This window comes from Haliotis rubra, unplaced genomic scaffold (genome assembly GCF_003918875.1).
Source record: "Haliotis rubra isolate DU_JTF1 unplaced genomic scaffold, ASM391887v1 Scf311, whole genome shotgun sequence".
NCBI classification, from domain to species: domain Eukaryota; kingdom Metazoa; phylum Mollusca; class Gastropoda; order Lepetellida; family Haliotidae; genus Haliotis; species Haliotis rubra.
In genome coordinates, this window is record NW_025766982.1 from 381781 (window position 1) to 409206 (window position 27426).

The 27426-nt window shown below is 39.4% G+C and overlaps 2 protein-coding genes and 1 long non-coding RNA gene across 3 annotated transcripts; 1 reads left to right on the top strand and 2 right to left on the bottom strand.

The window, feature by feature from the left end:
• On the top strand, window positions 1-7701 carry LOC124283244. Its single transcript, XR_006900315.1, has 2 exons — window positions 1-122; window positions 7570-7701. It is a non-coding gene; the product is annotated as an uncharacterized LOC124283244 (long non-coding RNA).
• On the bottom strand, window positions 217-3961 carry LOC124283243 (probable glutathione S-transferase 7). Its single transcript, XM_046719274.1, has 5 exons — window positions 3772-3961; window positions 2248-2340; window positions 1458-1573; window positions 727-831; window positions 217-415 (listed from the first exon to the last, which is right to left on the bottom strand). Exons 1-5 carry the CDS (start codon window positions 3902-3904, stop codon window positions 260-262), a joined length of 603 nt encoding a protein of 200 aa, XP_046575230.1. The 5' UTR covers window positions 3905-3961; the 3' UTR covers window positions 217-259.
• LOC124283242 (probable glutathione S-transferase 7) lies at window positions 7668-27426 on the bottom strand. Its single transcript, XM_046719273.1, has 5 exons — window positions 27205-27426; window positions 11200-11292; window positions 8673-8788; window positions 8170-8274; window positions 7668-7856 (listed from the first exon to the last, which is right to left on the bottom strand). The coding sequence occupies exons 1-5, from the start codon at window positions 27335-27337 to the stop codon at window positions 7701-7703; spliced, it is 603 nt and encodes a 200-aa protein (XP_046575229.1). The 5' UTR covers window positions 27338-27426; the 3' UTR covers window positions 7668-7700.

Sequence of the window (27426 nt, forward strand, 5' to 3'; positions counted from 1 at the left end):
TCTACAAAGAGATCACCTCACTTGGACACAAATCACCTATTACTAAAAGCCGAAGCTTTATATAAACTCCAACCCTTTGGCCATAGTGGAACACCTGAAGTGCTATAGATGCCGGTTCGCAGGTGTTGTACTATTTCGATCTTCAGCTGTCTGACAATTTACAATTACTCGGTAATGTAGCAATGTCCTTGTTTCTTGGGAAAATTAATTCGTAGCTTTTGGTTTTTTGGGGGCATATCTGACTGCCGTTTTGGCATGTTCAGAACTGTGTGACCGGTCGATCTTGTAGCCATTTTGCAATTCTTTCATTGGACTCCACTTTCTCCTTATTTGCTTTTACCAAGGGAAAATCATCCAAATTGATTCCGTCCAGTTTGGAAAGAGTGTCAAAGGCGGCGAGATCTGCAAACCCAAGCTGTAAATAGATACAGACATATGTTGGTTAGCATGTGTACAGTACAAATACCAATACACAATGGAATTATGAAAGTAATGATAGCCATACATTCCTGGTTTGATATCGATCGTAATGTTGTGGAACGGAATGTTAGTTTAAGACCAAGATTAGATCATGGACATAGCACTAACCGACCATTGTCATATCATGGACATACTTCAACAGCATCAATTTAGGCTTTGGTCATATCGTGAACACACCACTGACCGACGCCGACCTGTAATACTGTGTTAGTGTGTGTTTGACTTAATGATATACATCCACTTTACCTGGTCCCCCACATAGAATCCTGTATTGTTGTTCTTTAAAATCTTCTCAAAGAAGCCGACGAATTTTGGATAAGTTTTCTCGCTGTTTTCCTTTCCTATGGCAGCCTGTGAATAAGGAACACAATGTTCCAGATTGTTACATTCTTTTTCTTCATTCACACATGTATCTGTGCATTACATATAAATTGTTTCAGTATATTGCCATGAGTGAGGAGACCTAAATTACCAGACCCGTGAAGGTCCGGGTTAGAACTGATCTTCAGTAACCCATGTTTGTCGTAAGAGGCGCCAAACGGGATCGGATAGTTAGGCTCGCTGACTGGGTTGACACATGCCATTGTATCTCATTTGCGTAGATTGATGCTCATGCTGTTGATCCCTGTCTGCTCCAGACACGATTATTTAGAGACCGCCGCCATAAAGCTGGAATATTGCTGAGTGCGGCGTAGAACTAAACTCACTCTCTCACCTAAATTACCAAACATTTAAAATGGTAATTTAATTTAAGGAAATCACAGATTGACCACCGCTTGAAGGCGCCATAGCTCCAGATCATAGTTGCATCCCTTTGCTGTTCTCGGATTTCTGATCGTGGATTCGAATCCGAAACATGTATCCTTGGTTTTCCGCTCCATGCTATGTTTAATGACAAATGTTATCACTGGGGTAACGACAAGTATGAATGATGCTTGATTGGCGCTTATTGTTTTGATAAAAGAAATGAAACTCACTTTCTTTTCTTCATCCTGCTCGTGGTACCGTTTGATGAGGGCACTGAAGATGTCGTTGATGATGCCGATCACTTGGTCGACCTCCATCTGCTCAACACTGGTCTTCCCGTGGAATCCTTTGAATAAGAGCATATTGTTTGAGGCCTCAGTTCAGAACGTCTCAGATATATGACGGCTGTCTTTAATTAATCTGGTTAATGCAAAGAGAATGGGCTTTGAAGACAAAGGGCAGACAGAATGGGCAATGAAGACCATCTTCATCTCCTCAAGGCTGGTCTCCCCGTGGAATCCTTTGAATGACGACATAGTGTTTGACGTCTCAGTTCAGAACGTCTCAGCTATATGACGGCTGTCTTCAAATTGTCTAGTTTGTGCCAGACCACAAAAATGATATCATTGTCATCAACTCACAATGGATTCCAATAATTATACATCCTAGTTGTATATAAAAAGAACCCTTTTCTTTCGCTTGTAACGCAATACTGGCTATGTGGAATTTCTAGTGTAATCCCACTGTGATTTTGCTGGTATATTGCTAAAAGCAGCGTAAATCCGAATATATTCACTCACATTCACCATCTGACGGTGGTGAGTAAATGAAAGAGTCTGGACCACACAATCCAGTGATTGACATCATGAGCATCGATCTACGGCATAGGGATTCGATTATTTGCATCAACTAAGTATTTATATTTATTTTTCGTCAGTTTGCTCTCTTGCTGGCTGACGTTAGAGATGTGAAATGTTTAACAAATACTGGTGGCATAAGATAAATGGATACTCAGCTTACCAAACTCCCTCGCTAGGAAACCTGCAATGGCCATACTCTGTGCATACTGTTTGCCATCCACCTCAAGCACAGGGATCTGTCCGAATAGAAGATCTGAAGAGAAACGAACCACGATTAACCACTAAACTTACTCGTGCGTTAGTTTGAGATTCAAATGACAGCATTATGAAGGTCATCAAAGAAGGAAATGGTTCATTTGGCAGCAAAAAACTACATCCTTGATGCTAACACACCTCTTTGTTTGTGACAGTTTCAAACGAATTATCTCGAAGGACAATATCGAATCATCACGTAATGCATGAACTCTTTCTTTGAACTGCCCAAATGATGGTTGTGATGTAAGATAGTGTTGGAGATAACAGTTGTGTTTATTTGGGGGGTTTTAAATACAGAATCAAATCTGGGATGTTCTGAGTTCATGTACAGTGAACCTCATTTAGGATTTAAATACTTTTTATCGATAAACGAAACATTGATGAATTAGAATCTGTTTGAGAATCTATTTGACGCACAATATACTAATGTCTGGAAATAAGATTTTCCGAACTTAAGATGTTTCAGATGTTGTGAAAATATTTGATTATACGAACCAGTGATAAATGTATTTGAATATATACATGTATTGACGTTCAAACCATGAATATCCCCTACGCAGAGTGTCCGGATTAAGGAGGTTTCATTGTAAAGTGTCACACGGGGATGTGTTTAGCAGATCAAGTTGTTCGCTGATATCTCCATCTTGTTCTGTTATCAGTGCACCGGCTACATGTACGTACTACTTGACACTGTTTAACCATGCAAGGTAGTGTTATCATACAAGCACTCGCCTAGAGCTGGGCCGCCTTAGAGCTGAAGAGTTACTCTCTTTAGGGCGTCAGAATCATGTGATCGTTTCTTGTCAATCCTAATTTTGCGCGCCTTGTCATATTAATATCCGTGTTGACCAAAGTGGTAAAGACCTGCATCACTTTGGGTGTTTTCCAATATCAAGTCATGTCCCGCAATCACTCACTCACTCACTCGTAGCCAAAGACCATTTCTGGTGTTCCCCGCCGTGATAGTGCTTGAGAATTGCTAAAAGCGGCGTTAAACCATACTCACTCACTCAAACCAAGAACTGTCCTACATATTATTCTAGGTTTGATGGCTACATGCAGTATTCGAACGTTTCACTACTTGCTTTCATTCAATATTTTGCGGACATGTAATTATTTTCAGAAGGTTATATAATGAGTGCTTAAATAGCGGTATTCACTTTTGAATTCCTCACGACAGGCCTTAAAACTAACTTTGATGAAAAAAACAAACAAAACAACATAGATAGGCTCAAAAACAGATAGCAATGACTGATCACGTCAAATGTACAATTATAAAAAGCAACTGTTCGTTTCGAGATTATACTTAATCGGAACTCAAGTGATTTCTGGATAATTAGACCTTTGTTATTCCATTGTTTGGAAAGCTGCCTGTGCCTTTAAACAGTTTTACTTCCCAACGCGTCTGGTGTTCCCATGCAACACTTACTTCGTTTCTCGGCCTGGAAGTTCTCCCGTGACCATCTGACGTCTTCATACTCCTGTCCGGCCAAGGCAAACAACAGACGGCACACTTCAGCCCGCCCTTTATTTTCCGTGTAGATGAGCTTGTAAGAAGGCATGTTGCTTGCTCCCTGTGCAGTGAGTACTCCCACTCTGTGTATCTTATGAAGGTGTGCGATAAGGCTTATCAGACTCGCGTGTATGAATATATTTACTAATACGTGGTCGCGCGTCGTGTAAAAAGAATATATACGCGACAATGCGACCCACCCGCCCATCCGTCAAGGCATAAATATGGATCAGGTGAAACTTATATCAGTGGTAAATCTTTCATTGTTGCTTTGAAAATTATTGTATATATTGTAAATGTATTTTGCCAATCAAGTGTGTTTTTAGCAGCAAGACAAATTATTAGCGCTACTATTCATTGTAATCACGGCACACGGTGGCTCTGTCATTCAAGGCGGGGCAATTTGCTGTGCAGAGTTGTGTCTCTTAGTCACACCAGAAAACTATGATCATAGGTTCTAATCCCAGTACCATACACACTCATCACTTTGGACATTTCACCCATATCAAGCTCACAGGTTGTGAAAAAACTCAAATATTGTTAAAATTCAGGCCACATCGGCAGAAACATCAAGTGATGTCAACGAATGGGTCACTATGTTCCACAGTGTGGCTCCTCAGAGAGATTCTTGGTACAGTCCTGTCCGACGCTGATATACTTGTTCAGCCAGCAGTGGATGGATACCAGGTAGAATGAGATGGTAATATCACTTAACCATCCAGCACCTCAAATACAGTTTTGGTCGACTTTGAACGTGATATACTTCTTGGGAAAACGCCATACAAATGGAATGTTATGATTATGATTTAAAAGCGGTCAAATCGCTTGGCAGAGTTGCGTACCCTTGGAGTGCAGAAATCAACCCTCGCTCGCTCGCTCCCTCCCTCCCTCCCTCCCCCTCCAATCCACTCCCCGCTCCACCCACTCACTCACTCCACCCCACCCACTCCGCTCATCTCCACTCCACTCTACTCTACTCCACACCACTTCGCTCAACTCAACTCAACTCAACTCAACTCAACTCAACTCAACTCAACTCAACTCAACTCAACTCAACCCGCTCCGCTCCACTCCACTCCACTCCACTCCTAAACAGTAAAAGTTTGTAAAATCCGCCGGTTGATTTGCGACAACGCGACATTTTGATGAAATGTCGCCATGTCGCAAATCGCGTCGCGTTTTAGAATAATACGTTATTATACATACTGTACATATTAACAAAGCGCGACACGCGATGTGACAACGCGACATTTCATAAAATGTCGCGTTGTCGCATTGTCGCGTGTCGCGTTTAAGTCAAATACATTATAGTACATACTATACTCAATATTTTAACAAAACGCGACACGCGACGCAAGCGACAACGCGACATTTCATCAAAATGTCGCGTTGTCGCATTGTCGCGTCTCGCATGTTTTACACATCTTATAAGGCGACGCGCGACAACGCGACATATTTTTGACCTTGAAAATTGTCGCTATGTCGCGTGTCGCCCTTTGTAGGTATGAAAAATATATTATTCAAAACGCGACACGCGACACGCGACATCGCGACAATGCGACAAATGAATTTTGCTTGTAAGAGGGCGACAATCTTATCAGACTTGCGTGTAGATTTACATGATGTAAGTGAAAATCAGTTGAAGTTGATTTGTGATTCAAAATGTAATACAGTATAATAATTTATGAATATCGAATATGTTACAATGTATTAAAACCGTTTTCTAAGTTTCAGGCTTCCAGGAATTCCAATCGGAAATCTCTACTGGAGCACATGGACAGATCTGCAACCCAGATAACACAGCACTGAGGAGCCATTCAAATCGGTTCCAGCCGTGGATGTAAACTTCGTATTCAATGTATTTCAATAAACTTGCCGCCCTGTCAGGCTGACGTGAACGTACCCAAATACAGAGTTGTGTGATTATTTGTAAATATTTTATGTTCGGTTGAGTTTACGAATTAGAACATAACCCAGATGAGTCGATGTCCTTGTCTCTGTACACATTAATGCGATACATGAAGAAGCATGTGAATGAGCACGGAAAGCCTGTTTGTCTATTGCTTTGTTTCTTTGAATTTTCGTGCAACTAACTCGTTATTTCAGATGGTCTTGTTAAGATTAACAAAAGTTCTGTGTTAATTACTTCGTTCAAAATGTTAATGATACATGTATTCAATACAATATGATAACTGTAGTTGTATGTATCAACTCATCGAGGCATATACATTGCATAACTTTCCATCTTGTGTAATTTAGTAATAGTAATAGTCCACTTATATGGCGCTCACATCCAGGCACATTGCCTGCTCGGGACGCTACGTACATTACTATCCCCGGTCATAGGACACTATCGTACTTTCCGATACTTTTTCAACTCCCTGGGGATCATACAGCCATGCTGTCTGTCAGGCGCAATGAACTAAACACTCACATTGCCAGCACATCCTCACGGGTACCCATTTTACAGCTGGGTGAACTGACAATGTGGATCTAAGTATCTTGTCCAAGGATACTACGAAAATGTGCCCACCTCGGGATCCGAACCTAGGTGCCTCCACCGGGGATCGAACCCGGGCCTTCAGCGTGATAGGCAGACACCTTACCACTGCACTACTGCAGTATACCATAGTATTATTTAACTCCGTGAAGCTCCTGACCCTTGCAGGTCAGTAAAGGCGATAAACGGGATCGAGTGGCCACGCTGACTGACTCAGTAGATGCATGTTATCGTATCCCAAATGATTCAACTCGGAGACCAAAATGTCAGTCATGAATGTGAGGCCAAGCCTAGCCTATTTCCAGACGATGGAGCTAACTAACGAGGTCAGCTGCTCACACTCTACAATAACAATGTCCATATTTACGAGACGAGGCATGTAAGTGCCGTGTCCATCTCATATTACATGGCTGTTTCATGGTTATTAAATGTTTGTGTGAATTGTGGTAGTTGTAATATAGAACTTGTTTTGATGTTGTTATGTGAGTTAATCGTGGTTGTTTGCTGATGTGTTTATCGTACAAAGAAGATGATCTGAGGCAAGATATAAATTTATTTATTTGAAACAGAAGAATATATGAATATTCGTTAAAATGGGACAAGGATCGAAACAATTGGCAGTCCTAGGGAATTCAAGTTAAATCTTTTAAACACGTAATTCTTATACAGATTCATGTATATCAATGTATCAAACACTAATTCTACAAAGAGATCGCCTCACCTGGACACAGATCACTTATTACTAAAATCTGAAGCTTTATATACTACCCATCAAAAGTTTAGACTCACTAGTGTAAATGTAGCCTCTTACTTCAGTCAACTGTCCTAAACTAGATTTGCAAAATATTCCATACTGTTTAAAGGTACTGTTTACACATGAACTGATGTATCGTAAAACAAATTCATAATGTTGAAAAGATTATTGTCATGAGTTCAATAAATGATAAAAATCCGTGAAAATTGGAGAATTCTTAAAACTTTACACCAAAACGCAGCTGTTCACATGACGATATTTGCACATGTTTTACAGCAATTTGATGCATGATCCTCATGCAATTCATCTGCATAAGGTTTGCAGTTGGTTCCCCCAATTTAGCGGAGAAATTCATCTTCGATGTAACCACGTATAGTGAGTGCTTTAAGTGAGTCTAAACTTCTGATGGGTAGTATATAAACCCCAACCCGCTGGCCATAGTGGAACACCTGAAGCGCAGGTGTTGTACTATTTCAATCTTAAGCTGTCTAACAATTTACAAACTCGGTTATGTAGCAATGTCCTTGTTCTTGGCGACCATGGTGGGCTTTTGTTTCATTTTGGGCATATCTGACTGCCATTTTGGCATGTTCACAATTCGGAGTCCGGTCGCTCTCGTAGCCATTTTGCAATTCTTTCATTGGACTCCACTTTCTCCTTATTTGCTTTTACCAAGGGAAAATCATCCAAATTGATTCCTTCCAGTTTGGAAAGGGTGTCAAAGGCGGCGAGATCTGCAAATCCAAGCTGTAAATAGATACAGACAAATGTTGGTTAGCATGTGTACAGTACAAATACCAATACACAATGGAATTATGAAATTATTGATAGCCATACCTTCCTTGTTTGATCTCGATCTTAATGTTGTGGAACGTCATGTTAGGATCAGATCTAGATAAGATCATGGACATAGCACTAACCGACCATTGTCATATCATGGGCATACTTCAACAACATCAATTTAGGCCTTGGTCATATCGTGAACACAACACTGACCGACCTTGTGATTATGCATGTTCCTGTAATACTGTAATACTGTAATAATATACATCCACTTTACCTTGTCCCCCACATAAAATCCTGTAGAGTTGTTCTTTAAAATCTTCTCAAAAAAGCCAACGACTTTTGGAAAAGTTGTCTCTTTGTTTTCCTTTGTTATGGCAGCCTGTGAATAATGAAAAAAAGGTTCCAGATTGTTACGACATTGTTTGTGTATCAAATATTCACTGATACGTATATCTATGCACTACACATAAATTGTTGTGTTGTTTTGAGAATATTGTTACGGGGAGAGCACAATTACTAAATAGTTTCAAAATAATAATCTTATTTAAGCAAAACACAGATCGACCACTGCTTGAAGGTGCTACAGTTCCAGTTTGCTGGGGCAGAGTTGCATCCCTTTGCTGTGCTAAGATCCTCCGATCGTGGGTCTGAATCCAAGATTTGATCCTTAGTATCCTTCCATGCAGTGTTTAGGTCAAAGTTATGCACTGGGCTTACATCAAATAAGTGTACTGCTTGATTGGCGCTTATTGGTTTGATAATGGCGATGGCACTCACTTTCCTTTCTTGATCCTGCTCGAGAAATTGTTTGATGAGGGCACTGAAGATGTCGTTGATGATGCCGATCACTTGGTCAACCTCCATCTGCTCAACGCTGGTCTTCCCATGGAATCCTTTGAATGACAACATAGTGTGCCTTAGTTTAGAACGTCTCAGCTAAATGACAGTTGTCTTTAAATACTCTAGTTTGAGCCACACGATGAAATGAGAGTCTCTGGATGTCGGGAACAATTACACAAAATAAGCTCAGTCAGAATGCTGATCCTAGGATGAAGTAATTGGGATTGTTGGGACACAGAATCAAAAGCTGAATCCACAATACAATTGGCGTAAAAATAATATCCTGGTCAAACTTAAAGTTTAATAAACGTGTTGTGCAATGCAGAGAAATGAACTATGTTCAGCAGACAATGAACTGTGTTAATTGTATATGCCAGTTATGTAAAAAAAAAAAAGTTTTGCTTCTCGTGTAAGGCAGTTCATAGCAATATTTTGCCTATCGGACATTTCTGGTGTCCCACTACCCGTGAAGGTCCGGGTTAGAATATTGATCTTCAGTAACCCATGCTTGTCGTAAGAGGCGACTAACGGGATCGGGTGGTCAGGCTCGATGACTTGGTTGACACATGTTATCGGTTCCCAATTGCACAGATCGATGCTCATGCTGTTGATCACTGGATTGTCTGGTCCAGACTCGATTATTTACAGACCGCCGCCATATAGCGGGAATATTGCTGAATGCGGCGTAAAACTAAACTCACACACGAACTCTGGCTGGTGTCCCACGTCGTGATATTGCTGTCGTGCTGTTAGAGCGGCGTAAAGCGTCACACACTGACTCCACCTATCTGATTGTGGTCTGTAAGTGATCCAGTCTTGATGACCAGATGTCGACAATCTGAACTAAGACCGCGACTGAAACCCAGATTAAATGAGGGTGGTTTTCTGAAGGTATAAGGGTCCTGAAGAGCAAGAGCATGCAGAATGGGCGTTGTAGACAAAGGGCATACAGATTTGTCACTGAAGACCAAAGACATGCAGAATGGGTTCTCAAGACCAAGGGCATTCAGAAGGGGCGCTAAAGACCAATTGAAAGGTCGCCATACATTTTATATATGTATTCAAACAATTTTGATGTGACAAACCTACGCTTTAATCACAGGACCACCAACACGTGGACCACCACACGTAAAGCCTATAAACGTCTTAAAATGAAGAAGAAATTATTATGAATAATTTTACGTCTCTGTGAACCTTTATGGGCTATACTGTCTCTCTGAACAACAGATGTTTGTATTTACAAACATAATTTTTATTCGAATCCCACCATTCATAAGTTTAATATGCTCATGTCAACTGGCAATCCATATATTGTAAAAAGCCTAGCTATTTATATACACAATGCAATGAAACTTAGAGATTCACTTCTGTGCCAATAATATCGTATTTCCTTTTGTACATTTTGTAAATTAACTTATTATCTTCTGAACTATATATGCACATATGTACCGATCTGAAATCCTAAAGTGTAGCCTGGGCCTATGGCCTCCACTACAAAGAAAATAAAGATTGATTGAACAGATGTTTCAAGCTGATTGTTTATACAGTTCCTTCATTTCTTCAAAGTGAAAACGTATTACAGACTTACTCTTCCCGACTTTCTGAATTACTGATTACTGATGTGATTCAATATTGTAAATACCATTTATTCATTCTCTCAGGCAATTACTCGTGAAGATCCGGATTAAAATTGGTCTTCAGGAACCCATGCTTATCATAGGAGGCGATTCAGAAACCGAAACATGAGTCTCATTAACCTATTCAGACAATAACCTACTTTTCAGCCGATCCGAATTTTCTCGTGTGAAAGTGAAAATAGACATCACAAACAATTATGTTTACACTGAATTCCATTTCCTTGTTTCATAAGAAAATCGTAATTACGTCAAATGAATTTTAATTTTAAACTTTAATAACATCGTATTTCTATATTTTATGGGGACGTGTAGGCAGCATGACCTTAACTAAGACGTAACTTTTAACAGACTGCCCCAGTTTGATGAGGTCGTAAAATGATTCACAACGCATCTGGTTGACTGGTAACACCTGTTATGTGCCTTTTGCGTTTTTTCAGTGTAGTTCTGTAACGCATCATGTGACTGATATAATATCAAGTCCGTGCCAGGTTGCCAAACTTTTCGAGCGGCAGAGCCTTGTTTTGAGATTTCCACGATTTCCAGGTTTCTGTTATGCCCTAATTTGATAAAAAAACAGGTCAGTCTGATCTTTCTTCATTTTCTAAATTGTTTCCGAAGCAAAGCAACTCGATCTTGAGAATAAATGTATTTAATCACCACTACCGGGTGATCTAAATCTTAAGATTTTATGAAATAGGTTATACAGTTCACGAAAAACATTATTTATATGTATTTTTTTCGTCCGTTTGCTCTCTTGTTGGATGAAGTTGGAGATGTGAAATGTTAAACGATACAGGTGGCATAAGGTAAATGGGTCCTCAGCTTACCGAACTCCCTCGCTAGGAAACCCGCAATGGCCATACTCTGTGCATACTGTTTGCCGTCCACCTCAAGCACCGGGATCTGTCCGAATAGAAGATCTGAAGAGAAAAGACCCTCGATTAACCATTTAACTCTCATTACATTAGGTATTCAAATGATAGCTTAATGAAAGTATGCTAGCATACCTACTTGTCTTGAGACATTAACAAGCGAATTACCTCGAATGACGAATGGCAAATATCGATTCATCGACTCTTTCTTTGAACTTACAAACATGAAAGTTATGATGTAAAAATAATAATGTAATACCAAATCAGTCAGTCTTTTCAAAGATTAAATCTGCGATATTATGAATTTGTATGTATACAGTGAACCTCATTAATTCGGACGGTACCGCTCCCAGTGACTTCGTCCGGATTGAAATATTTTGGATGACCGAACCATTGCTGAATAAAAAATTATTTGTACATATATATATATATATATTGCATATATATATATATATATATATATATATATATATTGCATATATTGATGTTCAAAACGTTATTGTCCGTTATGCAGAGAGTCCGGACTAAAGAGGTTTCCAAGTATTGTGTCACACGGGGTTGGGTTTAGCAGGTCAAGTTTTTTTCGCTGATATATTCGTCCTGTGCTTGTTGTCAGTGACCCAGCTAGATGTACGTGCAACTAGTCACAACATGCAAAAGTAGTGGTATCATATACAATGTAAGCACTCGCTTTGAGCGGGGGTACCGCCGGCCACAAAGTAAGAATGTCAGAAGAGTAATAATAATATGGCTTTTTATATTGCTAAACTCCACACCAAAGTTCGTTGTTAAACCAGATAACCCAAGCTGCCTGTGAGGCACTAGAAGGTTATAGTCACATGAATTATCCGACCGGGACCCATTTTTCTGCTGGCAGTTTGTGAACAAACTCAGTAAACTCACATTAGCCAATGATTTGAATCTTGACTGGCACTGTGGAAACTTTGAAGTTTTATGACTTACACTGAATGCTTCACTAAATGACATATGGGTGATTAACACAAGGAGACGCTTAAAACATATAAAAAGATTGTTTGCTAGTTGGCGAAAAAGGAATTTCACTTCAATTGGAAAAATCCCCGTCATTAAAACTATTTCAAATGTAGTACACATCTTTTCCGCACTTCCTAACCCACCCAAATCCATTATTAATGATTTGAACAGCATAATCTTCAAATGTCTGTGGCGTGATAAAAACGACAAAATTAAAAGAACAACCATAACTAGAAATTATCATGAAGGTGGCCTCAGAATGACAGACCTAGATTCTTTTATCAATGCATTGAAACTATCGTCATTAAAACGCTTTATAAAGAAGAATACAAGCTTTAATAACATCTTTCAATTAAGACAGTTGCTAACTCTGGGCTCAAATGATGTTGGTTGTTTACCTAATTCAGACAACCCTTTTTGGAGAGATGTACTTTTAGCCTGGGGGGTATTTTATAGAAAACACAACCTAGACTATGAAGATGTAGACCAAATCATGGTACAACCACTGTGGTTAAATCATCATTTAAAATCCTCATATATGATAAAGACTTGGTTTGATCATGGTTTACACAGTATCAGATATATTTGTGGTGAAAGTGGCTTTCTCAGCTCTGAATAAATCCAACAGATGTACATAATAAAATTAACTTTCCTGGATTATCAACGCTTTTTACACAATATCCCAGATACTTGGAAGCATCTTATTAGAGTGAGTGAGTGAGTTTAGTTTCACGCCGCACTCAGCAATATTCCAGCTATATGGCGGCGGTCTGTAAATAATCGAGTCTGGACCTAGACAATCCAGTGATCAACAGCATGAGCATCAATCTGCGCAATTGGGAACCGATGACATTTGTCAACCAATTCAGCGAGCCTGACCACCCGATCCCGTTAGTCGCCTCTTACGACAAGCATAGTCGCCTTTTGTTGCATGCATGGGTTGCTGTAGACCTATTCTACCAAGGATCATCACTGGTGGCATCTTATTAGAAATAAAACACATCATTTATGTCAGCTGAATATCAACAGTTTTAATCTCGATATGATCTCAAATGATGCAAGCTCAAGGATATTTTATGATAAATTGATTAAGAATTTAAAGGATTATATTCCCAAAGTATTAGAACATTTGAACTCTGATTTTGATATCAACTGGAAATATGCCTTTGTTTGGTATATGAAATGTGCAAATGATTGCAAGCTATTAGACTTTCAGTATAGATTCATTAACAAAGTAATATACATAAAAAAGGAGATGAAAATGAAGTTAGTTAATGATGATCTATGCTCTTTTTTTAAAATTGAATCAGAAAAATATTTTACATGTATTATATGAGTGTCAGACTGTTTTCAGCTTCTGGCAGAAAACAGAGAATTTCATTAATTCCACAATAATCTGAAATAACAACATACTCTGTAATGTTTTGCTTTAGGCTCAAACACTCACATAGTTAATCATATCTTACTCATAGCCATTAAGTCTTAAACAGCTTATCCTATCATTTTACATATTTATCTCAACAATGAAGGGCATTTGTAAAATTGAAGAATTCATAACAAGAACAATAACAGAAAAAAATGGAAACAACGGCCTGAATACCCCTTGAAGTGGTCATAAAATGATCAGTCACTGTGTTCATTTGTACCACAACCATCGATGTAACATCACTTTGCGCGTTCTACCATCAATGTAACATCACTTTGTGCGTTCTACCATCAACGTAACATCACTTTGTGCGTTTTACCGTCAATATAACATCACTTTGCGCGTTCTACCATCAATGTAACATCACTTTGTGCGTTATATCATCAATATAACATCACTTTGTGCGTTCTACCATCAACATAACATCACTTTGTGCGTTCTACCATCAATACAACATCACTTTGTACGTTCTGTCATCAATATAACATCACTTTGTGCGTTCTACCATCAATGTAACATCACTTTGTGCGTTCTACCGTCAACATAACATCACAGGAAAAAGACATATTTTACCATTTTCGAAAGTTGTTCAAATATTCTCTTATAAAAACAATCATTAGTTGACGCACTAAAACTGTGTAGTCTCGGATTATATTAGAGAAACAACATATAAATAGTAATCATAATAACGTGATAGGTGTTGTGTGTTTAAGTCATAATGCCACTTTGAACATCACGCCGTGCTGTAACAGCTCAATTCAAGAGATCCAACAATGGCGAGGGTCAAGTTGACCTCACTCAGCTTTACTAATGTTGTGTCTGTATTCGGACTTCTTGACACATTGCCACACAGAAACAGTACAACCAGAAATTATTGAGAATTTAAACATTGTAATTTTTATATATTTTTTCACTCATTACTCACGTATTAAATGTGAATATTAGCAGAACATAACTCCAGATTCAAAGACAGGTGAACAGTTAGTATTTTGTCAAGTCACTATGGGCAGCAATGCAGGCTTCAATGCGGCGGGGCATACTACTGATCAAAGACGTTAGAAAGTCGTGGTCCATGCTGTCCCAATATCGGACCACCTCTTCTTTCATTTCAGTAATATTTGTCAGATTTTTCTTATTGACACTTTCCTTCATAAGTCCCCAAACATTTTCTATTGGATTTAGGTCAGGGCTATAGCTTGGCCGATCTAATAATGTCATATTTTGGGTCCGAAACCAGGCCAGTGAATGTTTTGAACGATGTTTTAGGTCGTTGTCCTGCTGGAAAATCCAAAGATTTCCATAGAACACGTGAGCAGATGGAAGTAAATGTCCCTCGAGAATATCTGTGTACCGCTCACTGTTCATATTCCCTTCAAATACACAGAGGGGCGTTACCCCTAACACAGATATGCCACCCAACACGTTAAATTTCGGACTGTACTTTGGGCGCTGATACAAAGGTTTTTCAGTTTGTTTGGTCCAGAATTTCAGTGTCTTAGGAAACAGCAACACATAACTTTCATCTGAGAAAATCACATTGTCCCAGTTAAAATTTTTATGCTGTAAGCACCAGTTCAACCTTCGCTCCTTTTGTTCAGGTTTCATGATCGGTGATGGAATTCCTCGACTTTTCTGCCAACCATTGCATGCAGCTCAGTTCTTATTGTCTCCTTACAGACAGCCTCAGTTCCTCTATCAATCATATCCAGCATTATTTTTTCTAAAGCCGCCTCCTGTCACCGACAGTCAATGTTCTGCGCCTACCTGTGCCTCCCTGGTGCTCAATGCCATATCCATTTGCCATATTTTTCAAAACACGATAAACAGTGGACAAAGGGATGCCTGTTTACTTGAAATCACTTTAAAGCCTTGTTATAAAACTCTCCTTGTCTAAATCATCCATACTGAGGATCACAATGTCGTTCTAGCAAGTAAACAAAGGGGATAACTCTTCTACAAACTAATGAAAAGGATTGTTGCCTGAATGAAACCAAGCACTTGATAGCTGGTCAAGGTTGTCTATACAAGAAATCCAATTAAACATATTCCTAAAATTCTCAATAATTTCTGGTCATACTGTGACAGTGCACAATTTATCATTATATTCTTCATATTTGTATATTTTTCTGAATGTATGTATTTTATATATATTTGCCACAAATTTCACTTTCATTTTGAAGAGTTGTAATATTGAAACGTCACTTCATGTCATGGCTCCAGCTGATGTAACGCACTTCGCAAAGATAATTAACATAAGCCATATACCATTGAAAGTGTCAACTTAAAACTTAATCCATTGTTTATTGCACCAGTAAATGTCTTAATGACCACCGTGCAGATGTCCAGGCGAACAACTGTAGAAACAAACTGCAATAAATCTGACCTAATTGACGCCAATTACTATTGTGACACGGTCATGTGGCGCCAGCTATAAAAAAACTAATCCCGACAAGGGTTGTAAAACAAACCGTAATTAAACTGATGCAATTATCCTGTCACGGTCACGTGACTACCCTTCCAAAACTCGTTTCGGCTTGTCCAATCAGTAACTGTTTGATCTATGTCAACCAACCAAAATCGTAATTACCGTATTATATGTTTTGGCCAATCGCAAAGAATTCCAACATTGATCAGTGATGTTTTCGGCTATAAAAAAGAGGTGAGTGATTTCCCATCGGCACACTTGACCTCACAATAAATGATGAAACATCTCCTTGACTGATCATTGACTTACGGAATTCTACATTCTATTTTAAGGTAAGTTCTTTGGTACAACTCTACGAATTCTGTCAGATAATGTCATGACTGGAATATATTTTTATGTATATGTTTATAGTGGCAATATAATGTGTATGTTTATTTTGCATGGACATTGACATGCATATATCTCAGTCGTTAATTGAATATGTAAGTGAACTAGATGTGCTGTCATAGATTAGTTGAGCCTGTATTGGACTCATGTAAGGACACATTAGATGTACTTTACATCACTAATATGCTAATAGTGAACAAATTGGTTCAGTGGCATATATCATTTATATATGTTTTATATGACGACAGCTGAGGTATAATTGTGATTTGTGTTAAAATGATTTGTATGAATGATTTTGTATTATGATTATTATATGAAGTTAGGTTGAAAGAAGAAATATTATATCTGTTATACACACAAGCTCTACCGTTTGAGATGCTAATTCCCCATCAAAATGTGTATATTAGATTATTGTTTGAATATCTTTTATGCATATGTATTCATGAATAACACACTTGACCTCACAATAAATGATGAAACATCTCCTTGACTGATCATTGACTTACGGAATTCTACATTCTATTTTAAGGATTTAAACTTGTTATCCCATAACGAGCCGGGTAACAAATGGTGGAAAAAGGGTTTCCCTAAAAACCTCTCACATGCCAAAACAGAAAGGAACAACGCCGTCCTTCAATGCCTACGGACTCCGGAGCAGCTCCCAAATTGAACAAGGTCAAGTCAGGCCCAGTACACCACCACTAGCTGTTCCACAACCTCCACCCAGAGAGCCAACAGCAACCATCAGACCCACAACTCCCCCGCCAACTGTTCCACAAGTTTCACCCACAATGGCCTTCAAGATCAAACACCTGGGAGTTGACAGGTTTGATGGTGAGGACAACGTCAACCTGTTTATTGACCGCCTGAAACATGCCTTCCAGCTACACAAACTTAATGAAGAACAACAAAAACAATACCTGCCTATGTTCTTGGAAGGCAAAGCCAAAAAGTTCTTCAACTCACAAGCTCTTCCAGTGGACACACCCATAGAAGACCAGTTGGAGTGTCTGAGAGAAAGGTTTGGACCTGCAACCTTTGATACTGCTCTGTACTCTGTAGCCCAAATGGAGTCAGAGAGGGTTCAAGACTATATGGATAGATTCCAGTCCATCGCAGCAGGGCAAGACATTCCTGATCCAATCAAGGTCAAGATTGCTCTGAAAGGACTTAAATCAACCATACAGCAAACTGTGGGCAATCGTGAGCCCAAGACTCTAATGGACATTCGGAGGTTTGGACAACTCGCTGAAGACCTCAATTTTGCAGCACCAACAGTCCAAGCCAGCTCCACAACAGAATCTTCTATCGAGGCCTTGCTAAAACAATTACTGGCAGAGAAACAAGCCCCAGTCATGCAAGCAGCAGCATATCCTCGACACCCACAGGCCCAGGCATTTGACCAACAACAGCATCCCCACAGGCAACAAACCCGACAGCACAGACCTCGACACCAAGGTTACAACCAACAACAGTGGCCCAACCAACATCCTAGGCAACGCCAACAGCAACCCTCACCACAATGGCAAAAGTCCCAAGGACAGCAGAGATGCAGAGGATGTAAAGGTTGGTGCCCTTCTCGTAGTGTTTGCCCATACAAAAATCATATTTGTACAGTTTGTAATTATGATGGTTACCCTGGTCACGCCAGTGAGGCTTGCATAATGAGGTCAAAGATAGGATAAGGCACCTGTGTCTTCTCGTAAGGCCAGGTACCAAAGTAAAGCCAAGGAGTTTAAAAAAACTCCAAAACAGAAAGTGCCATTTCAATCACCACTCAAACAGAACAAAAATGTTTTACTATTCCCAAATCTCAATATCAAAATTCCCCAAACTCAGTTGATTCATTAGTCCCTGAAATCATTAGTTTACAGATCCCTTTAATCAAGAACACCATAAATGTTGATATCAGCAAAACCAAACAAAGTGCTTTAGTTGATACGGGTGCAGCTATATCATGTGTCACCAAGAAAGTTCTCCAAAAAGCAGGCATTTCCTTGGCCAATCTTCAAAAATCTGCACATAGCCAAATTATAGGTGTAGGTGGTGATCATGTCCCTGTTTTAGGATGTATCAAATTACCAATCTCTGTAGGACACCTCATTATTGAGCACACATTTCATGTTTTTGCACATTTGCACTATTCACTAATCCTTGGCATGGACTTTATCACAAACCACAAGGTCATCATTGATGGTAGTCGTCGTTTAGTTCAATTTTATGACGGTGAAATTCATGTTAGTTTAGTTGAAACAACCTCGGGTGTAGCCAGAAACACCAGGTATCAGGTAATCCCTCCAAACACTGAAGGTAATATCCCTGTAACACTCTCACATGTTATGAACAATCAAGTGCTATTATTGGAACCAGTAGCCCAACTTTCCAAGATCAACCTCCTCGGTGCCAAGTGCCTAATAGAAACCAGAGGTAACAAGTCAACCATGAGAATCTTCAACTGTACAGATAACCCAATTTCTATTCCTCCAAGAAAAGTGCTAGCTATTGCATCCCACCTGAACATAGATCAGGTACATACATTGGATGACACCTCCCATTCATGTCCTGATACCACTGCATCTTCAGAAGCAAGTGACACTTCTGATCTGTCATTTGATCTCACTGAATCGGATTTAAATTCAGATCAAAAGGTTAAACTTCAGTATTTCCTCAAGTCACATCGTTCAGTCTTTGCTAAAGACTGGACCGAGCTGCTAATAAGACAAATTTGCATCACCATAAAATTGATACCGGTGATGCACCTCCTGTTCGGATGCCATTCTACAGACAGTCCGTGCACGTCCAAGAACGAGACAGCCAAACAAGTTCAGGAAATGCTGGATGCTGGATTTATTGAACCAAGCCAATCTGACTGGAGGTCACCTGTTGTCATGGTAAGAAAGAAAGACGGTACTTTCAGATTTGCCATAGATTACAGGAAGCTCAATGCAGTCACACGGTCAGAATTTTTTCCGATCCCACGCTTTGACGATGTTGTCGACACAGTAGCTCATGCCCAAGCAAAATTCTTTTCAGTGCTAGATTGTGCCAGTGGCTTTTGGCAAATACCACTGGATCCTACAACAAAACATAAGTCTGCATTCATATGTCAAGAAGGTATTTTTGGTTTAAAGAATGCTCCAATGGCATTTCAAGCCACCATTGCAAAAGCCTTAGCAAAGTTAAATTGGAAAATTGTGCTAATCTATGTTGATGATATCATTGTCTTCAGCAAAACATTTGATGAACATTTAGGCCATCTCAGATCTGTCTTTCAAAAACTTCAGGAAGCAGGTCTCACTCTCAAGCCAAGTAAATGTAGATTTGCAGCAAAGGAAGTTGTTTATTTAGGCCACATTTTTACCAGGGAAGGTATAAAAGCAGACCCTCTCAAAATCGATGCAATTGTGTCATTTCCTCAGCCAAAATCACAACAAAATATTCGACAATTCTTGGGTCTTGCAGGTTATTATCGGAAATTTATCAAAAACTTTTCAAAAATTGCTTCACCATTAAATAAACTCTTGCAAAAAGAATCAAACTTTGAATGGACTCCTCAATGTGAGCATTCATTCAGTTCTCTCAAAACTGCCTTAACTACATCACCAGTTCTAGTGTATCCTAATTTTGATAAGCCATTTATCTTAACAACTGATGCCTCCTCAGAAGCTATAGGATACATTCTTGGTCAACTTGACGATGCTGGGCGTGAACATGTCATATCTTATGCAGGACGATCTCTTCATCCATTTGAAAAGAAATGGTCAATAACTGACCAGGAAGGTCTTGCAGTCTTAGAGGGCATAAGAACATTTCATGTTTATCTGGCACATCGTAAATTCAAAATCTACACAGATCATAAGGCATTAACTTACATCCAAACTTGTAAACACAATGTGTCTGGTAGACTTTCTCGTTGGGCTTACAAACTCCAAGGATACACCTTTGATATTGCACATCGAGCAGGTAAGAAAAATGAAAATGCAGATGCCCTGTCTAGACGACCTTATCCAACACCTGCACAACTGCCAGACACCGATGACATACCTGCCTACAACTCTGTCATGCCAGTTGTCAGTCCCTCAACGCCAGACACATCATGGAACCAAGTGAGCCATTACAGGTCAAATTTGACTATTCCAAAGACACTCCTGTCCTTGCTTCCATTGATGTACCTCAAATCACAGAAGTAAGCGATCGTCAAAGGCAATGCACAGATTTTGTAGACATCTTCAACTACAAGGGAAAACAAGAAATTCCAGCAACATATACAGAGCCACAGATCAGAGGACTCATGGGCAGAGCGATGGAATATGACATCAGAGATGGAACTCTCTACCACTTCTACAAGATGAAATTCAGGGGTTCCAAACCCAATCGTCATCCAGTCATCACACAGCTCGCAGTCCCCAAAGTTGACAGACCCTCTCTTTTAAAAGCGTATCATGACTCAAAGGCAGGAGGATGCCATTTTGGTCGGGATGCCACACTGCAGGCAATTCAGCGCAAGTACTACTGGCCAGGTATGTATGAAGACATCAACAAATACATCCAGACATGTGAAGTATGCCAAAGATCAAAGCCTCCTAAGCATCTTAGACCAGCCCCAATGGTACCCATGCCAATTGAGGATACCTTTCAAAGACTTCACGTCGACATCCTTGGACCTCTTCAAAGTCCGAAAAGGGAAATAAGTATATCTTATTGGCAATAGATTCCACGACACGATGGACTGAAGCTTTCCCAATGAAAACCCAAGAAGCTTCAGAAGTGGCACATCTCCTCTTCACAGAAGTTTTCTGCAGGTACGGTGCCCCAAGAACCCTACTAACGGATCGTGGACGACAATTCACGTCAAAGCTTGTTAATGCACTCTGTGAGATGCTAGAAGTCAAGCATGTTACCACATCCTCCTACCATCCACAAACAAATGGAATTTTGTGAGCGGCCTTAACAGTGTCATCGAGCAAGCACTCAGAGCCTATACCAACCAGAAGCAAGATGACTGGGATGTTCTTATACCATACATCATGATGTCACTCCGAGCATGCCATGCCAAAGTACTGGATTTTCACCTCACTATCTTCTCTTTGGTCGTGACATGCTTCTTCCTATTGACACCAGCCTGTTGCCAAAAGATAACCTTCCAAAGAACGCTGCTCATCACCTTCAACAAATCATGGATAAGCTGAAAGCTGCCAAAGAACTCTCTCAAGACAGTACAGAGGCTACACAGCAGCAATACAAAGCAAGACATGACCAGCAAGCAGCACAACCCTCATTTCAGGTTGGGGACACAGTTCTGCTGTACAACCCTAAGGTGCAGAAAGGTCACAGTCCAAAGCTGACACAAAAGTGGATTGGTCCATGGTACATCACTAAACTAGGGACCCAATCATACTTATAAACTTCGTCATGGCCAGACCCTTAAGGACCACAAATCATTGGTCCATGCAAACCGAATCAAACATTTGCATCACCGTCAACCCACCCAAGACCCAGATCCAATCCTACAGCAACCAACTGCACCACTACCAAGGATCAACAATCCTCCACAGGTTCCAACCCAAAAACCACACAGCTCTACCGTCTTCTCAACCACAGCCATCCTCAAACCCACATCCAAACAAGGATGACACCCTCTATCCTGTAGAGAAAAATCATGCGGTACCGCTGGCGAAATGGCATGAAAATGTACAGAGTCAAATGGAAAGACTCCTCCCCAACTACATGGGAACCTGCTGAAAACATTCCCAAGCACATGTTGGATAGATTCCATGCCACCACGACTGCCACAGGACGTAAGAAGAAGCCACGTTTCTTCAAGGCTGCCTCTTAAATATGTTCATACATACAGTATCAGATGTAGCAATATTCAATTCTCCACCTTGGTAACCTCTCTTCTCTTTCATGTCTTTCCTATCACCCTTCTAACACAATGATGAGAATAAGCCTCAACAATTTGCATAGTAAAATATGTGTCTACAAAGTGCTAGGGATATGTAAGAGACGTCTTACACTTCTCACCCCCAGACTTATTCCCATCTAACTGTGATTTCCTTATTTCTCAGGACTCTTGTTCCTCTTTGGATGCATCCTATTTGGACTTCTCTTGCATCCCGTTTCTGGAGAGAAAGCTACAGACGATATCATTCAGCGTATGAATTATGGCGTAGTCTACACCCCATCAGTCAACGTACAGTTTGCAGATGATGAAGTATTGGCTTCATACATATGAAATTGAATTACCCAAACCACTGCATCTGCCAATCACAACAGGATGCCATCGAAACAATGCGACATGTAACATTGTGAACCTTGTTCAGGCCAATCTGAACTCTATCAAGACTCGGACGGCAACGATGATGAACTTGACAATTCAGCAAATCAACAAGCTCGTTCCATTAGACACCCATCCATCTAAAGGACGATCAAACGAGCTATTCTTGGATTCATTGGGAAGTTTTCCAAATCACTCTTCGGAACTGCCACAATGGACGACATCAATGTGATAGCCAGACACATTAATGCTCTCACACTTAGAGACCTGAAAGTAGCCAACACCCTCAAAAGATTCTCTACTCACTTTTCGTCATATATGACAGCAATGGATCACAGGTTTAACAATGCTCTCAGTGGAATCAAGTTGAACCATGAAGCTATTAGACAAGCAACTATGAGCATCACACATTCATTTAACACATTAAGGGAAGCGTTTAGTTCATTAACATCAGTTTTAACTCACCAAATTCAACAGGCTTCACTCATTGAACACAATTTACAAGAATTCAAACTCGAATTCAATCTTTGGTAAGTGGTAAGTTATCGCCCCTCCTGATTAGTCCCGATTTGCTCACTACAACTTGTCACCACATTCAGAAGCTCCTACAAAAGGAATATGTTGGATTTTCTCTGTTGGAAAGAACCCTAATTTCTATTATGAACATGGAAATTTTATGTTTGCTCGCACCAAATCCGACAAACTCTATCTTACTATCAAATTTCCTGTTGCTTCATCACATTATACTTTTAAACTTTTTCATATTAATTCATACCCTGTCCCAATCAATGCAACTTCCAAACAAGCCACACAGCTATTAGACTTTGCGCCACATGTAGCAATCTCTACAAGTGAGAAATATTTTACAATGTTATCAGAAGCCCTTCTTACACAATGCTATGGTCACGCGACATTACACTGTCCATTCAAGCCAACCCTCTTTGCAATGTCTAAACCATCGTGTGAAATTGCCATTTTCAATAATGACAAAACTAACATCAAGAAACTCTGTAACTTTAGATTTCTTCCAGATAACCAAAAGTCTATGCTAATCCCACTAACACCTCACTCTATACTTGTTTATAACACACCATTTCTCACACTTCATTGCCCTGACGGCTCCAGTTACGTTAAAGGTTGTTCTATGTGTGTAGTTAATATACCATGCCTGTGTACTATCAAAACTGAAAATCTTCTTATTACATCACATCTTGGTAAATGTCAAAACAAAACGGACTCCAAAGTAACATATTCCCATACAGTTAATTTGGCATTAATTCAACATTTCTTTGACGATGATTCTATAAATAACATTCTTGGTGACACGTTATTTGCCAAGCCTGTCAAAGTTCATATTCCTCAATTCAAAATCTACAGTCATCAGTTTAACGAAATTATTGCTAAAGATCAGCATGATCACTTAAGCTTAACACGAATGGTGAAAAGTGTCAAAAATGATGAAAACGTATATAAAACTTTAACTGATTCTCTTCTTGCGGGACAAATAAGTGTTCCACAATCAACTTTTGATTTCAACTTTTGGTTTACTCTTGGATCATATAGTATATCTATTGTATTGTCAACAGCATTTGTTTGGCTCTTCTTCAAGTATAGAACACTAGCTGCCACTCTTTGTTTGGTTTCACAACCTTCTTTGGTTAAATCAGAACAACCCTCATTTGAGTATCACAACCCAACTACCCCTACCCCCACAATAAGTCTATCTATGGTAACATCAACATTCCTGGACAATCTTCCCATAATGCTTCACGTCATTATCATAATGTTGCTTATTGTAATCGTATACCAACTCAAGTCCAAGAAGGCACACTGTACCTTAATCTCACTTGAGTTTACAACAGGATTTCAATGTGAACTCCTCCCCATACTTAGTTTAAGTACATGTCCATCCAACTGGGATGCTACCTTGCTAACTACGACGTATGATATTTATGTAGATGGTTATATCTTTCCTACTGTTCATATTCAATGGCCAGGACTTACAATTAAAAATAAATATTCGTGCCAACCTATCAATATCCCAAACAAATTCCGCGTGAACTGCCTTAAAGCCAGACGCATTCGTACAATTTTAAAACATCCTTATTCTGCTACTATTTTTATATCCCATCATGGTCTGTACAATATTCTTCACCCCTACAACAGTCATATATAGATGACAAATGACCACAGTTATTTTTAAAGTTAGAAGGGCAAACAAGGGCACCAACCACTGATTAGTGTAAACATTCATTGTCACATGTTTTGCATTCTTTGAACCTCATTTGTTTTTTGCTTTTGAGGACAAAAAGCTTTTGTCACCCGAGAATTATTGTGACAGTGCACAATTTATCATTATATTCTTCATATTTGTATATTTTTCTGAATGTATGTATTTTATATATATTTGCCACAAATTTCACTTTCATTTTGAAGAGTTGTAATATTGAAACGTCACTTCATGTCATGGCTCCAGCTGATGTAACGCACTTCGCAAAGATAATTAACATAAGCCATATACCATTGAAAGTGTCAACTTAAAACTTAATCCATTGTTTATTGCACCAGTAAATGTCTTAATGACCACCGTGCAGATGTCAGGCGAACAACTGTAGAAACAAACTGCAATAAATCTGACCTAATTGACGCCAATTACTATTGTGACACGGTCATGTGGCGCCAGCTATAAAAAACTAATCCCGACAAGGGTTGTAAAACAAACCGTAATTAAACTGATGCAATTATCCTGTCACGGTCACGTGACTACCCTTCCAAAACTCGTTTCGGCTTGTCCAATCAGTAACTGTTTGATCTATGTCAACCAACCAAAATCGTAATTACCGTATTATATGTTTTGGCCAATCGCAAAGAATTCCAACATTGATCAGTGATGTTTTCGGCTATAAAAAGAGGTGAGTGATTTCCCATCGGCACACTTGACCTCACAATAAATGATGAAACATCTCCTTGACTGATCATTGACTTACGGAATTCTACATTCTATTTTAAGGTAAGTTCTTTGGTACAACTCTACAAGATGCTAATTCCCCATCAAAATGTGTATATTAGATTATTGTTTGAATATCTTTTATGCATATGTATTCATGAATAATCTAATATACACATTTTGATGGGGAATTAGCATCTCAAACGGTAGAGCTTGTGTGTATAACAGATATAATATTTCTTCTTTCAACCTAACTTCATATAATAATCATAATACAAAATCATTCATACAAATCATTTTAACACAAATCACAATTATACCTCAGCTGTCGTCATATAAAACATATATAAATGATATATGCCACTGAACCAATTTGTTCACTATTAGCATATTAGTGATGTAAAGTACATCTAATGTGTCCTTACATGAGTCCAATACAGGCTCAACTAATCTATGACAGCACATCTAGTTCACTTACATATTCAATTAACGACTGAGATATATGCATGTCAATGTCCATGCAAAATAAACATACACATTATATTGCCACTATAAACATATACATAAAAATATATTCCAGTCATGACATTATCTGACAGAATTCGTAGAGTTGTACCAAAGAACTTACCTTAAAAATAGAATGTAGAATTCCGTAAGTCAATGATCAGTCAAGGAGATGTTTCATCATTTATTGTGGGGAGGTCAAGTGTGCCGATGGGAAATCACTCACCTCTTTTATAGCCGAAAACATCACTGATCAATGTTGGAATTCTTTGCGATTGGCCAAAACATATAATACGGTAATTACGATTTTGGTTGGTTGACATAGATCAAACAGTTACTGATTGGACAAGCCGAAACGAGTTTTGGAAGGGTAGTCACGTGACCGTGACAGGATAATTGCATCAGTTTAATTACGGTTTGTTTTACAACCCTTGTCGGGATTAGTTTTTATAGCTGGCGCCACATGACCGTGTCACAATAGTAATTGGCGTCAATTAGGTCAGATTTATTGCAGTTTGTTTCTACAGTTGTTCGCCTGGACATCTGCACGGTGGTCATTAAGACATTTACTGGTGCAATAAACAATGGATTAAGTTTTAAGTTGACACTTTCAATGGTATATGGCTTATGTTAATTATCTTTGCGAAGTGCGTTACATCAGCTGGAGCCATGACATGAAGTGACGTTTCAATATTACAACTCTTCAAAATGAAAGTGAAATTTGTGGCAAATATATATAAAATACATACATTCAGAAAAAATATACAAATATGAAGAATATAATGATAAATTGTGCACTGTCACAATACTATAGTACTCGGTCTTATGAATATCTATTTTTAACTGTTCCCTCTCCTACACCCCTCGCTCAACCTGCCCAATCTCCACCTTCACGCACGCACACACAGACACGCACGCACGCACACACTACTACCACCACAACACACGGCGTTCACACAGTTTACTTCCTGACGTGCCTTATGTTCATATACAAAACTCACTGTGTTTTTCGGCCTGTAAGGTCTCCCTTGTCCATCTGACATCTTCATACTCCTGTCCAGCCAAGGTAAACAACAGACGGCACAGTTCACCCCGCCCTTTATTGTTCGTGTAGATCAGCTTGTAAGAAGGCATGTTGCTTGCTCGCTGTGCAGTGTGCTCTTCTCCTCTGTGTAACTCGGGGTGTGCAGTAAGGCTTATCAGACTCGAGCGTAGGACCCAGA

Excerpts from the sequence above, each read along its gene's own strand:
- LOC124283243 (XM_046719274.1), bottom strand. The coding sequence starts at position 3,904 with ATGCCTTCTTACAAGCTCATCTACACGGAAAATAAAGGGCGGGCTGAA. Across the intron at positions 2,341-3,771 it reads CTTCCAGGCCGAGAAACGAA|ATCTTCTATTCGGACAGATC; the intron begins GTAAGTGTTGCA and ends GTTTCTCTTCAG. Across the intron at positions 1,574-2,247 it reads TTTCCTAGCGAGGGAGTTTG|GATTCCACGGGAAGACCAGT; the intron begins GTAAGCTGAGTA and ends TCTTATTCAAAG.
- LOC124283242 (XM_046719273.1), bottom strand. The coding sequence starts at position 27,337 with ATGCCTTCTTACAAGCTGATCTACACGAACAATAAAGGGCGGGGTGAA. Across the intron at positions 8,789-11,199 it reads TTTCCTAGCGAGGGAGTTCG|GATTCCATGGGAAGACCAGC; the intron begins GTAAGCTGAGGA and ends TGTCATTCAAAG. Across the intron at positions 7,857-8,169 it reads GATTTTATGTGGGGGACAAG|CTTGGATTTGCAGATCTCGC; the intron begins GTAAAGTGGATG and ends ATCTATTTACAG.